At 34.2% G+C, this 15,853-nt stretch overlaps 1 protein-coding gene across 1 annotated transcript in view; it reads left to right on the forward strand.

The window, feature by feature from the left end:
- The window catches only part of SEMA3E (semaphorin 3E), a 117,360-nt gene that overhangs the window by 71,477 nt on the left and 30,030 nt on the right, over positions 1-15,853 (forward strand). Inside the window, exon 5 of the mRNA XM_072333320.1 lies at positions 10,855-10,948. Coding sequence (XP_072189421.1) covers positions 10,855-10,948 — 94 coding nt within the window. The remainder of the gene's footprint in view (positions 1-10,854; positions 10,949-15,853) is intronic.

Here is a 15,853-nt window from a genome sequence, read left to right on the forward strand (position 1 = left end):
CGTCAGAGAGCCTACCCTAAGTGTCCCTAATCTGACATACTCCTTAGTAACCTTCTTCTTTTTCTACTAGCCTGATGGAATTATATTTGTCAGGGAACAACGATTATAAATTTTTACCTTCTTTCCAACCTGTGTTGGATTTTGGGCAGGATGCTTAATTTTCTAATTCAGAACAAAAATAAGATAAGGTTGCAGTAAACTTTCCCCCAGACAAACAGAGGCAAAATAAGCCCCTCAGTTCTTGCTTTAACAAATTGAAGTTAATTGACATAGAAGTTAAGAAAGAATGTTCAAGTCATATCTTAGTTTAATTTTTACATGACATAACTTTACATGATGTAACATTGTGAATGTCATAATTCTTTCACCTTTTGGTAAGGAACAAAATTATATACAGACTTTATATATACTATTTTAGGATATTGTTTCTGACGTATCTTTTTATAACCAAAACAAAATGATCCACCCTGTTATTCCCTCTTCATGTTTCTTTCCTATTACTCATCTCAGCTCTCAGTTTGCAGAGGATTAAGGTCTAGGAAAATCTGGTTTGACCAAACAGAAGTGGGTGTTGGTCAGTCCCTTATTAAACAGAATGTATGACAAATTCTTACCCTGAAAATATTTGCTCAGAGCCCAGGTGTAGTGTTCCTCTTTGGAAGGATAAAAAGCCATCAGTTAGAAATCTACCCACTAAATCTTACCATATTTATCAGTACAGTCTCTTTATGGAATTAAATCTGTCGTGATAAATACAATGAAATTGCTTATTTATTGCAGTTGTTTTCTATAGATTGTTTGAAACAATTTCGATTATCTTTAAACTGTTATCAAGAGTCCGTGTATGTAAAATGATATCAAGTAATCGAACTACTGTCATAGAATTCTTTTCTAACCAGAAATGATTATAACATCTAATCTGAATGTTCACCTTGCAGGCTGTGAAACTACACCAAATCATGTAGAAGCACTACATTTTATTTCAATTAGAACACTTCAGGTATTGAAAGTTAAATACATGTATTTCTAAAGAAATTAAAATGCCTCCTAAAATCACAAAGGGCAGGAAATCTATTATTTGTCATTACCCTTATGCTCATAGCAAACAAGAAAGTACTTTGGTATAAAAGGAAAAAACTACAAAACAAAGATCTGCATCAACCTTAACTTGAAGAAGCATTTTGTACTGAACTCAAAACTTAACTATATATTCTTGAGAAAAAGACTAAGAACTAGCCCAGTAATACATGAAATAACTTTTTGCCCCAGTTTAAAAAACAACTCCATCTTCAAATCTAGCCAGTCTCTGATCCTTCTCTGAAAAGATAAACATTGTCTTGTAACACACACACACACACACACACACAAAATGTCCTTCCCAATCAATGCATATGTCTATGGGAGAAATTCAAGTTCATGAGGTATGCTTGTAATAATTAGCTTAATGAATGGTTGGTTGAATATGTGAATCTCTGGTAAGCATAACAATGAAAGGGAAAATCTCTTCCCCTGAGTTCTTCACAAGGATAATGGGATAATGGGTCAGAATGAGAACATTTTGTGTGGTCAGTCACATACTGCATGGATTATTTCTTCCAAATATTGAATTAAAACAATCAGGAAATTATGCTTTATCATTTAAAATAATCCAAATAATGACAACTCTACTCTTTCACTTAGAAAACTTTCACTTACTCAAGGCTAAATTTATCTAACATCAGCTTCCTGTCATTTAACCTTGATATGCCTGTGATAGCAAAGTTGAAAAGTCTCTCATTATCTTATCCAAATCTTTTCCATGTATAAGTACCTATACACAGAGATCAAGCTACCTCTTCACTTTTTTGATAAGCTGAATAAATATAGCTCCTTAATCCTCCTATCACAAGGATTCCTCAATTATATTTGTGTCCTTCCTCTGAACTCTGCAGTATTTTTAAGTGTTCTGGAGGGGCATGCATTATAACCAGACAAGCTATTTGATGAGGCAAGGTTGCTTCCCTACTTCTGTTTGAGATTCCTCTTTCCATAGACTCAAGTGGTGAGTTCTTGGCACAGCATCACACTGAGAAATCTCATTTTTATATTTTGGCACTTGATTCAAAGCTACTCTCTGGAGCTCAATTTTTTCCCAGTTAACTTTATACTTTGTTACAATAACTAATTAGGTAGTAGTCACATAAAAGAAGATGAACAATGATTTCTAGAGATTCTTGTCATTGACAGCTGTAACAAGGCACCTAGGATATCCAAGATTCTAAATGAGATACTTCAGTCTAATGCTGGAAGGTAGCCTGACTGAACAAGGATCACCATTTTTAGCATTCTTATGATAAAGCCTGTGTTCCTTTTTCCAATAAATAGTACTTTGGATATAAATGTTTTAAAATTTAATTCTAAATTCTAAATAATCTTCTAAACTTTAACTCAATGTTTAGATTACTCCATAACACGCTCAGCATACCTGTTATTCTTAGTTATTTGTACCTCATCAGTCTTTTTCTTTCATTTTTATATTTTACCATAAAAACTTTGTGTTCTTGTTTAAATCATTAAGGTTGGAAAACACCTCCAAGATCATCTAGGCCAACCATTCACCCACCACCAATATTTCCCCATGAAACTATGTCCCTTGGCACTGCATTTATACATTTCTTGAACACTTCCAGGGACAGGGCAACCCATTCCAGAGCCTGACCCCTCTTTTGGAGGAGAATTTTTCCCTAGTATTCAACCTGAACCTCTTCTGATGCTACTTGATGCCATTCCCTCTTGTCCTATCACTAGTAACCTGGGAGAAGAGGCCATCTCCCACCTCTCTACAACCTTCTTTCAAACAGTTGTAGGGAGTCATAAGGTCACCTCTAAGCCTCCTTTCTCTAGAAAACAAGCCCAGTTCCCTCAGCCGTTCCTCATAAGAGCTGTGCTCCAGACCCCTCATCAAATAAATAAACAAACAAATTAACTTTTAATAAAAAAGAAATCTTCAGGAAAAGAGGATTAATTGTTATGTACTTAATAACAATAACACTTTAATATATGTCAGCAGTTCATGTTCCTTAAGAATTTCACAATGCACATTCATTCATCACAGCCATATGTACTCAAATGCCTTAGAGGAATCCAAGTATTCTGAATCAGTACCATTGTTCTTATCAGACAACATTTGTTTGTTTGTTTGTTTGATAGTGCTTTCCATCTATAAAATGGAGCTGCATTCATTATTTTTAGATTCTATCTAAATATGACTACTCATAGAATTTAAGTTAAATTTGGCAAGTTTATTAATTGATAAGTCACATGAAGTGAATTTTCCACTATACTAAAGCTGTACTTTGGAGGATTATAGAGAGGTTGCCAGGAAAAAATGAATCAATACGGGGGAATAACTAGACCAAAAACAAAGTAATATTCCACTAGTGTAGAAACTTAATGGGAATAGGTAGATCATTCCAGTCTGCCATCTCTTCCTATGCATCCTGGTTTCAGACAAACAGGTGTTAACAGCAACATCAGGTTCAAGACCTGGCCAGTTGAAAAAGAGCCATTGCCTTTATAGCACAGCAGGAGGGGTAGAGCAAAGTCAGGACAGGTGGCCAGAATAAGGCCATAGGTTATTCCATTCCATGTGGCACTGTGCAGAATGCTGCAAAGCTGGGAGGAGTTGGTTTTATTTTTTTTCCACGAGTTTTTTCCCTAATTGTTAGTAATCATCAGATGAGAGAGTCTTTATCTTGTATTTGTTCTGATGTGACCTTTGCAGTCCCTAGGTAAGATTAGACTGTCAAAACTGAGGAATATGGAAGGTCTTGGCTAGTTATGTAAAGACAAGAGAATTTCCTCACTGAACTTCCTTTACTTCTGTGCAGAGCATTTGTACTCTCTGTAGCCCCTAGTTATAAATCTACATCTCCGTGTAAACCTTTTAATTATAGAGATCCCTTATGGGGTTTCTGAAACTTTCATACCTGCTAACCACCATATTACTGCAATATAATTATTAAATTATGTTGTTAATGATCTTATTATTCTATGCCACAAGACCTTAATGAATTTATCTTTACAGCTAAAGTTATGCAAAACTGTGTCTCCTAAAATTCTGACAAATTCAATCACTTGTACGTAATAACTTCTAACTGCTAAGGATAGATGCCTGTGATTTCTTTACATAGATTTTTTCCTTTGACAGGGTATTTACCATGAATTAGATCAGTGAAATATATTATTTCTGTCACTTTAGGGTAGACATTTTGACTTAAATCACAAATTGCTAATCCTTTAGGAAACGCAGGCAGCAGTTTGACATAGCTCCAGATTTTATTTTATTTATTTATTTATTTATTTTAAATTGGTAACCATACTGCACATGATGTTATGATGTGGAATATTGGCAGCAACATTACAAAACCATGACAATGTGTCTTACTCATTTAAATGTAGAATAGAAGGCATAGACCTAAAAAATGTCTTTTTAAGGGGGGATTTAATGTCTGTAATACTTTATGCATTTTCATCCCATAGGACGTTTGATCTTTTCAATATGTCACTGCATAATAAAGAGGATTGAAAACAGTTTCTCTACTATACTACCCCCAAAAAAACTTTATTATGTTAAATAGAGGAGAACTGACTATTTCAGTTAGTTCTTTGAGGAATCTGTCCTTAATAGTGCATCCCCATTTGGCTCACAGAATAAAAAATAGTGTTGAATGAACATGGAAGTTGTAATTTTTAAATGTATTAATACTCTGGAAGCAGACAGAAGAACTTAACCAGTATGCATAATTTTTTTACAAATTAGAATTTGGAATTTTTTTAGAAGATCTTACATTATGAAGAGTTAATTCATTACTGGAGCATCCCAGTATGTATTCTGCAGAGCATATAAGCTATATGACATAAGAAGTCTTTTCAGGCCTGACAAGGTGTGTTATATTCTGTTGTTTTACAAAGAAAATATATTTTAGTGTTTATCTCTTTCACCAAGAGCCTTCTTGATGAGGAAAATGTGCAGATTAAAGTAGGATGACAAAGTGGAGAGCTCATTTTGGAGACATATTTGAATTATTTTCTGCTGATTCACAGAAATGTTCTGTGATGTTTCATAACAACTTTTTAAATTGGGATACCAAGGTTTCTCCTTCTGAAAAGAAGTGTCTGTAGAATGTATATAGCATGTCTGTCTGTGTAAAAATAAAAATGTATGGATAAGCTAGAATACAAAGAAAAAAAACACTGAAAATATATTTTGACAATACACAGGGCAAAAGAGTATTTGCAAGATGACATCTATATTAATTTCTTACATGAGGAAAAAAACCCCACAAAATAGTGGCACAAGTGAAATTCTCTACAAATCTTTTATTGAAAATAAAATATTTGAAAGTTAACTTTAACATTAACTTTAACATAACTTAACCTAAAGAGCCAAATAATTTTTGTTACTGTTCATGACTGTATATGATTGTACAAAATGCCAGACTTTAAAGATGTAACAGTAAGTTTAAAATAGCCTTAAAAAATCTAAGAATAAATACTGTGGGCAACAAGTGCATTTTTTGTTTATAAATAACACATTTGCTCTACTGAATTCCTCAAAATTCTATTATCCACAAGAGAAAGTTTGTTATTGTCTTGGAAATTTCATAAATTACACTAATTCCATGGAACTTACAACTCTCAGTAGAGCTGCAGTGGTGTCTCATTGGGTACATAACTTAGGGAAATTTTTAAATCACAGTTTTTCCTACGTGTTACTTCACTTTTTAGTTTGAGATAGTAATAGTAAATAAATAAATCGAGTGCTTGGAATCTGTGAATCCAATTATATCCCTTATTTTGTGTCTCAGTGTAATTGTCATAAAGGACAAAGGCAATAGACTGCTATAGACTTCAGTGGAATTGCTTTGTGAGAGGATGCCGTGCTAGCAAGAGATAACCTCACAGCTCTTGTTCACTGTTGTACACAAGGGCAAGGAATACTTCATATTCGCTCTTCAGAGTAGGAATGTTAAGATCCCCATTGGGATCTCTCTGCCTCACATACCCTGCTCACTTGCAGTTCTGGGCTTCAGACAGCACTTCTGATAAACTTTGTTGAAAGCCCACTTTACCAGCTCACTTATTCAGTCAGGCAGTCATAAGGTTTTCCTTCCCTTGTGAAATCAGTGTGTCTCATCCATTTCCAATAGTCTTCTTCCTCATGCAAGGCCCTATAATTAAATAAAGTGAATTCATGGTGTTCATACTCCCTATGCTTTTCATATCTAAAAAAACACCAAAAACAAAAACAAAAACTTTTTCATTATTTCTCACCAGCAATGCACCCCTCTTTTACATTTTTACCATTTGACACAATTTGCAGGTGAACTTTCATAGTTTTTAATAGCACTCTTTTAAAACATCTCCGAATATATGAAACATAAGAAATAGCTTTGCATGTAATGTCATCCTTACTCTAAAATCATCTAATCATGAGATCATTAATACTAATAATGAATTTGTCCAGTGACTTACAATAATAGGAAGTGTATATACAGTGTTAAGAACTACTTTCACAAATAAATAAATAAATAAATCTACCCTGTCAAAATACTCTAAATATGATTTACCATTCTACAGTATAAACAGAATGAACTACTTTAGTAATAAATAAAATAAACCAGAAGGCATGGGTCTCCTAGAAAATATACAGCTAAGAAATGTAATGAACAATTGTGAAACAATTTAGATTTCCTTTTAAAATGTCACTATGATATGTTTTACTTTCTTTGTTACCTGAAAAACACTATCAGTTAAGAGTGGGAAAAAAAATAAAAAAAATAAATAAAAAATCCACTTACAGAAAATCAAATTATTTTTTCTCATAAAAATAATATCATAGGAAATCCCAACAAAATCCTCTACATTTTTAAGCCCCTGATTTAGTTAAAAGATACAGACTTTGCATTAAAGCTGAGAATAGGCTTAGGTACTTTGCTGAATAGGAATGGAAGTAAGCATATGTTTTGAATTAATCACATGCATAAATGCTTTCTTGAACCAGAGCAAAGCAGTACTTGGCATGAGAGAAAGCAATTTTCTGCAACAAAAGTTAAATGCAGTATTTAAATTTTAATGACTCTGATTGACCTTTCCTTTCTTTATTATTTATAACCTCCATTCTTCTTCATAGTCTAAAATTATCAATTCATGTCAAGTTAATGGTGAAATGCATGATGCCCTTGGAAATATCTTCTATTTCTTTTTAAATGACATGATTATTTTAATAGTACTTGAAATTGTATAATGTTTTCTGGGTCAAAGTTATCATAAATCAAACCCAGAGCACCACTTTCCAAACTCTATGTATAAATTTGTAATTTCACATACAGTCCTACATAGGTTTTTGTTGTTTCTTTTGTTTTGTTTGTTTTGTTTTGTTTTCAATAATTTTATCCTAACTATTGATAACTACCCATAAAATAATTTCCAAAGGTGAATTGCTGTGTTGGACAACCTTTGATGAAACTGTCAGTTTTCTTTTGACATTTCTAAAAGGACAGCAATGTCACAAACAGTAAGGAGGTTTAGAATTATGGTATTAGCCTTCAAAGCTGATTATTAATGTGTAACGCTTATTTCACTTAAATTGGCATTCTGTGGAAGCTGACACATTTAACACCTATCTTCAGTTACTTGTTCCAGTGATGGGAATAATTTACTGCAACCATGGAATATTTGGTATGCTGTCCTAAATGATGAAGGTGGAAAATCTCTCTTGGAGGAGTCACTGATTACATCTAGCAGTGTCTTTTCAAACAGTTTCATGCATCTGCTAGCTTTTATGAGATGTGTGTTCTGTTCCAAGACAGATGAGATCCACTTAGAAACTTCTTCAAGTGAAGTTTGAACCCAGATTTTTATCTACTTTCACTGTTAGCAATGTATTTAAGCTACAATCCTCATTCAGAAATTCCAGATGTTAAAATGTAGATAGTAAAAGGACACCATGCATACTGTCTAATGTTTTCATTCCATGGTTGTAAAGTTAACTGCATTAAATGCGCACATATTATAAATGTTAAAAGAGATAGCTTTGTCTTCACCACTGATTTTGTTCTGATTCTCAGGGGAATATTAGCTACACTTAGCAGATTTTTCATTGCCATAAAGTATTTTGGTGGAGAGCTACTAAAAATTCCACATCTTCTGGAAGACTAGTACTGGACCAAGACTCCCAGTTAAAACTGCGGTTTTAACATAGGAAGATCTAAATAGGAAATGTAATTTAAGAGATCCAGGTGTGATCACCTATTGCCCTTCAACAGGGAATTCACTTATTTTTCTCTGTATAGGAAGAAATATAAACCTTAAAGTATAAATATGGATAACACAACGTATGCCAGTATTTATTTTTGTTTCCATATTTGAACACTAGATAATATTAATCTTTGATACTTCAGTGTGTTTTGCTTTAATTAGCTACAATATTCTTCCTTTTTCCTTTGATTGGTAATTCCTTTTTTTTTTTTCTTTTTCTTCTTTGTCTCTTTTTTTTTTTTTTTTCTTTTGTGGGGAAAAAATGATGAAAAGTATTAAGTCTACATTTTTTTTTAAATTTTTTTACATTATTTTATTACAATTTTGACTCCCTATTCCATTTGTGTACTCTCAGAAGGATTTTTTCAATTCCTACTCTCTCTTTGCTATTCTTTTTCTACTGTTAATCAAAAATATTACAGTATTTAGTTTTAAAGAAATAACTGGTATGTGATGTTTGAAAAGTATGAAATGAGGTTGAGATTTCCTCACACACATAAATATTTCTTCATTGTTTGACACTTACCCAAATGTAGAATGGGAATGGTTACTACTGATGTGCAATTTAGCTGATATGGAAAAAAAAATAAAATTCTTGCAACACCAGTATCTACCCAGAACAATTATTTTCTGCTGCATCAGCTATAATGTCAGACCCTACTGTAGATTATGTGCCAGAGTATGGTTAGCACAGGAGCTTCTTAGGAGGTGAGACTGAGTGCCTTGTTAATTCATGGGCTTTAGAACTCATTACTTTGAGGAGGGTTGCTTGTTGTTTTTGTTTTGGGGTGGCTTTTTCGCTTCAAGTACATATGAAACAGATGTTTTACTTTCCAGAACTGTATTCTAGGTTGCAGCTCATTTCTACAGAAACTATCCAACTAATGGAATTCTTTCATTTGCTAAAGTATATGAACAACCTGAATTTATGGTTAGTTTTCTGAATACATAGATTGAATATATTTGATATTTTGATAAAATCTGTATTTCATTAGCTTTTTGAATAAAACTGCTGCATCACAATGAAACTGTTGCATCACACTGAAACTGCTAGACTATTGCAGATTCTCAGTCACACAGTTGATGGTGTACTGATGGACAGTTGGCTGAATATGAGCCAGCAGTGTGCCCAGGTGGCCAGTGGTGTCCTGGCTTGTATCAGGAATGGTGTGGTGAGCAGGACTAGGAAAGTAATCCTGCCCATGTACTCAGCATAGGTGAGACCCCACCTCGAGAACTATGTTCAGTTTTGGGAATCTCAGTACAGAAAGGACACTGAGGTGCTACAGCAGGTCAAAAGAAGGGCAACAGTACTTGTGAAGGGTTTGGAGAATATGAGCTATGAGGAGAGACTGAGGGAACTGGGGCTGTTTAGTCTGGGGAAAAGGAGGCTGAGGAGACCTTACTCTTCCAGTACCTGAAAGGTGCTTACAGCAAGAGCAGGGTTGGTCTCTTCTCACTGGTGACAGGTGGCCACAAGTTGCACGAGGGGAAGTTTATGTTGGATGTCAGGAAAAACATCTTTACAGAAAGGGTTGTTAAGCACTGCAATAAGCTCCCCAGGGAGGTGGTTGAGTCACCATCCCTGGATGTGTTTAAAAATCATTTGGATGTGGTGCTCAGGGACATGTTTTAGCTGTGGCTTGTTAGTTAGGTTAGTATGGTTAGGCTGCGGTTGGACTTGGTGATTTTAAGGTCTTTTCCAACATGAGCAATTCTATGATTCTGTGTCTGGGTGGCTTGTGGAGATTTCATAGGTGAGCCTTCTTTCTGTTTACCCTTTTATTCTTCACAAGCCTCTGCATTTTGTTATATGGGTTGTGTTTTCTGTTTTGTCATTGGTCTGTTTTGTTTTTTTTCAGGGGGTTATTATATAAATATTTTTAAAAGTTCTCTCACTTGATAATTTATTCAGACAATATTTGTTGGGTCCTTTTGAAAAAGATGAAAGAAAAGCAGCAATCTAAATAAAAATCTGAATTGCAAAATATTATTCTGCCTTTAAAGACTTATAAACGTAATTTAACAAAGTTGCCAATTTTTTTTTCATGCCTATATTCTGCAGAAATCACATCTGCTGTGAAAAATATAACTGGGGATTCATTTCAAAGCATGTTTTTAGGAAGAAGTTAGATAGACATGTAAAAGCTACCTACAGAAGATAACACAGCATGATATATTTAACAACTATTGGAAAAAATGTTTAAAGAGGGAAAATATATTCCATGGCTAGACATCTATCTAAAGTTTAGGTAATTAGGAGGAAAGACAGAGAAATATTCACTCCCTACTCCCATAGACATGAAAGAAGTGCAATTTTACTGCATATTTAAACAGTTCTTTTGGGATGGTGCACACACAGCAGTGATTTGTAGAAACGTGGATAATTTTTATGAGTATATCAGTGAACAACAGTAATTGCATTATCTCCCTAATGAATTCAATTCAGAACAAAGGTATAAGAATGTTAAAGCTGGTCTCTGAGGACTTTTTTATTTGCCTGCAAGGCTTACATTGTTTTCTGTGTGTGTTTTTTTTTTTTTTTTTTTTAAGGATCATCTGTTTCAACTGGAATCGCACAAATTTGAGAGAGGACGAGGCAGGTGCCCTTTTGACCCTACTTCTTCCTTCACTTCCATCTTAATTGGTAATGATCTTTATGTCACAAGCTTCATGGTCATGTCAATCTATCATTTTGAGCATCTTTCTTCAGCATGCCAAGGTGTTGTCAGTCTTTCACTGTTTTCCACGTGTCACACTTAATCCTCACAGTGCTGCTCACATTAATGTTACATCTCAGGCAGCATTCATTCCAGCAAGAGTGTTTCAGTGGAGTTAGTCGATTTTAAATGGCATGTGTGATCCTGAAGAAGTAATTGATTGCATAATTTTGGAAATAATTTCCTGCATTATTTCAAAGCAAAGCAATATGCCTAGCGTAGCCTTTTACAGAACTAAGATAAACATGCAAAGCTTACTAATTTTCATCTTTTGGGATGTAATCTGAATAACAGGAATCTTGTAAAAATGTAATTTTTTCTGCTTTTTTATTTTTTATTTTTAATACCTGAGACACTTACTGTTTATATAATATATAGAGTTTTTGAGTTTAAACAATTTTTTTTTTTTTTCTGTATTGTCTTCTAAGAAAATGAGTGTCTATCTGTTGATCATACAATCAACAAATATAACAATAGAATTCAGTGCTGAGCTAGTGTTCCAAATTGTTCCTGGTAAGTCTATCACTGTAGGGCTGTGAACTTTGAAGTTGTAGTAAGGTTAACTATGTGGGTTTTTTCCTCAGTAATCTGTTCCTGAGAACATTTTGTGAGATGAGATAAACATGGCAATATTATAGTACATTGGCTAGAAATACGCTGAAGCAGCAGGTAAAGGGTGGAATTTAGATACTCTTACGGAGTAACACAGTGATTTTATGTTTTTAGGAAATACAAATAAAATGAAAACTGAGCATTCAAAAAGAATATTAATTGAAAGAAAGAGCTAGAAAAGAGAGGCTAAGAATTAAATTTTAAGTTTTTCAAGGTCACAAAAAGGGAGAAACTGATTTTTACATTTTTATTTAAAATATAAGAGTTGGAACTTTAATCTAGACAGCTAAAGATTTTAATTATTAACTGAATTGATACAAATCATGCATGGTATTGAGGAGGTATTGACCATGAGTGACAAATATATTTTTTTTATAAACTAGGTTTAATTTTTCATTTAAAACAACAAATTACAAGAAGAATATTTGCCAGTGATGTCAAGTCTCTCAAATTGCTGCAGTTCATAAAAAGTATTGATTGTTTCCATTATCAAACATTACAGCTCAAATTCTTGAGTTGTTGGTTTAGGAAGTCATGAAAGAATCAGGGAAAAATTAGATTGTATTTTGTCTGACCTTCCAAAATCCATTACGTACTGATTGTTACGCCCTTCTACCACTCTTATTTCCAAATTGTTTCCACAGTTTTTAACAGATTCCAGTCTTAACTCGGCCTGAGTACAAGGGCTTATGCCATGGAATTTGCTGTAGGCCTGAAACCTTGTGGTCTTGGAAGTCCTTCTCAACCTTAACTCAGACATAACTAAATAAATAAATTAACCTGATCATGTTCCTACTGTGAGATCAATGTGAATTTTATTTGCTCAGATGGAAGCCAGATTGTCCCACTGAGCATTTCAAGACAAGTGATTAGTCATCGTGATTCTGGCCTAGTCATTACTGTGCCTGTATTATGGGAGGTCCTGCAGATCCTCACAGATCTGCAAGAGTAATTCAATAAAAAAACCTTTCTTTTGTAAACAGTGTTTACAAAACAACTGTTTGATGTGTTTTGTACATCTAGTCAAAGACTTATAAGATCAATCTTAGAAAGCTACATGTTCTGTAATATGTAAGTTTAACACTGGAAAAGAATGTATTTTATCATATCACTGATACAATATCCAAAAAACAAACTTTCACCCCATCACAAGGACAAGTGTGACCTGAGAAAGCAATTTGGAGGCTTCCTTGATTCAGTGGAAATTATTCCATTTCAAATAATTATGGAGTATTTTAAAAACAAAGCAAAGTTCTTTGTTTATTATATTAATAATTCGATTGGAATTAAACATTCCCAGTAGTTAAGAAAAACATCCTAAAGAAGTTATTTCCATGTATTCTACTGTGTTATAATAACCAGAAACATAGAGCCTACGGAATAGAATTAATGCTGCTCCTTAAACTACAGACTGTATATCCTTTACCTCTGTAAGTATCCATTTGAAAATGGCGTAAATTCTCCTCAAGACTGGTCTTCCAGTCCTCAGATTCCCTTCTTCACATCTTCCAGTTTTCTTGGACAAGAAAACTTTATTTAGATGGTAGAAAGTAATTTGCCTTTGGAGGTTGCATTCAAAGATTCCTTCACTCTTCCATTCAGGCTCAGTTGATGTGCATGTCCTTGAAAAAACTTTAAGCAAAACTTTTACCAAAAACTTTCACATCCCAGCTTCCTATTCTTTATAACAAAACAATCCAAAATCTACTTCCACCAGAAACAGCTCTAACTTGTATTGACACAGCAATTTATACCAGTGTAGCTATTGATTAATGGTGAGGATTAGGCTAACAAAGAAAATTTGCCTACTTCTGATAAAAGTTTAAAAGCTTTTCAGCTCCATTTGCACCATCCCTAATTAGACCCAGATTTAGCTAGATTAATTTAGTAGGAAAGAGACTCGCTTGTGCAGTGTCTCTTCATCTATCTCAACACTTCAGTTAAAATCCTTCAAGAAAACAATAGTTCATGACTTTTAAATTATATCCATTTTATTTTAAATTTTATTACTGGTCATCTGACCCAATGGTAAAGTAGCTTGTAATGAATCTCCCAATTTATGAAAAATTAACTTTTAACTATTTATTGTCACCATCAGGCAACAAAACAGATGTTAGATGAGTGCACATTTAGATAAACTACATATAAAAAAAAAAAAATAAATTATTTGTAGTGAACTCTACCATCTGTTTTCAATAGCCATAACTCTGTTTGATATCTGATCACACACACTGATTAACTAAGATCACACTAGCTCTTGAAAGTTGAGAAATTAGCTTATGCCTATATTTTGTTACCTGAAATTTTTCATGAGTAAGTGATGACAAACCTTCCATCCACTGAATCTATTCTGGTAGTTTCTGTTGTTTGCAATCCTAGAGCAGCCTCATGTCTGTGTGTATTTTCATTTACTTTAGACAGTGAACTAAAAATATTGCAGTTTCTCTCAGAATAGAAGACAGAAAAAAGGTAAATTAGTCAGAAAGTTTATTGGATAAGTAATTGTTATTTTATTTTGATTTTGTGGTTTTCTCTGGTGAAAAATGTAATTTGCTAAAAATCTGACTGTGTCTTAGTCTGGTAAGACTAATGGCAATGGATAGAGCACATAAAACTTCAAAATTAGGTGACAGTTTGAGAACTTCTGTTAAATAGAAACTTCAATAGTGATTGCAGTTGATAGGCTGTAGAGCCAACAAATTAAAACAATAAATACAAGTTCTTCGTTAGTAAAAGTAGCCTAATGTAAATGGATGTAGTATGGATATAGCCTTATGTAGGATGTAGTATGGATATTAAAGTGAGAATAAAATAAAAAAAGTACTTAATCCATCATATTTTCGTATCAAAGTACCTTTATTCCTTATATAGTTAGCTCGAATGCAGTTAACAGGCACAGGAACAAAGGAACAAAATAATACTCTTGGCTTTGTACACTCTTTAACCTTGCATGTTGTGAAAGGCATTTTATGTGGATTAGAAACAGGTAACTATGAGTAGAACTAAATCTAGTGAAAAGAGATACAACTCTTAATGCTTTATATGTATATGTATGTTTAGATATGTGTATCCTGTGTATGAGTTAAATGCAACTTTAAATATTTATATTTTTTTATGATTGTATATATACCTCAAATACACTGCCCTAGACAGGCTTGAGCAGTGGGCCCACATGAACTTCATGAGGTTCAAGAAATGCAAATACAAGATCTTGCACTTGGGTCAACACAACCCCCCATTAGCAATATGAGCTGGGGGATGAAAGGGTTAAAAGTGCAGCCCTGCTAAAAAAGACCTTGGGTTACTGGTGCATAGGAAACTAGATGAGCCAGCACTATGCCCTGGCAGCTCAGAAAGCCAACCATGCCTTATGCTGCATCAAAAGAAGCATGGCCAGCAGGCAAGGTAGGTAATCCTGCCCCTCTGTTCTGTGCTGGTGAGGACTCACATGGAGTACTTCATCCAGATGGAGAGTTCTCACTACAGGAGAGGCATGGACCTGTTGGAGCACATCCAGAGAAGGGCCACAAAAATGATCCATGGAATGGAGCACCTGTCCTACAAGTAAAGGCTGAGAGAGCTGGCGCTGTTCAGCTGGAGAAAAGAAGGCTGTGAGGTGACCTGAGAGAGGCCATTCAGTATCTGAAGGGGAGCTAGAGAAAAAAGCGGACAGACACTTTATCAGGGTCTGTGATGACAGAACAAGGGGAAATGTCTTCAAGTTCAAAGAGAGTAGATTTAGGTTGGATATAAAGCAAAAATCTTTTACAGAGAGGATGGCGAGCCCCTGAAACAGGTTGCCCAGAGGTATGGTTGGTGCTCCATCCCTGGAGACTTTCAAGGTGTGGCTGGAGCAGTCCCTGGGCAACTTGATATATGTGCATGTTCCTCTTCATTGCAGGGGAGTTGGACTAGATGAGCTCTGGGGGTTCCTTCCAACTCTAAGGATTCTATGATTCTATTACTAGTGGCTATGGTGTATAACTACAACAGTCAGATAATTAATTAAACAACAAAGATAGGGAGAAAAAAATAAATTAACTGAGGTGTAGCTCAAAGACTATTATAAGAACTGATATTTTATCAACATTTTTTCTAGTTTCTGATATCTTACACATCAGTCTGTTCAAAGGTTGTTATCTAGGAATTCTAGGCTTCAGATAAAAAATGGGTTTGATTGAATGAAAATGGGCTTTATATTAACGACTATGGAAAAATAC

This window comes from Excalfactoria chinensis, chromosome 1, assembly GCF_039878825.1.
Source record: "Excalfactoria chinensis isolate bCotChi1 chromosome 1, bCotChi1.hap2, whole genome shotgun sequence".
In the NCBI taxonomy this organism is placed as follows: domain Eukaryota; kingdom Metazoa; phylum Chordata; class Aves; order Galliformes; family Phasianidae; genus Excalfactoria; species Excalfactoria chinensis.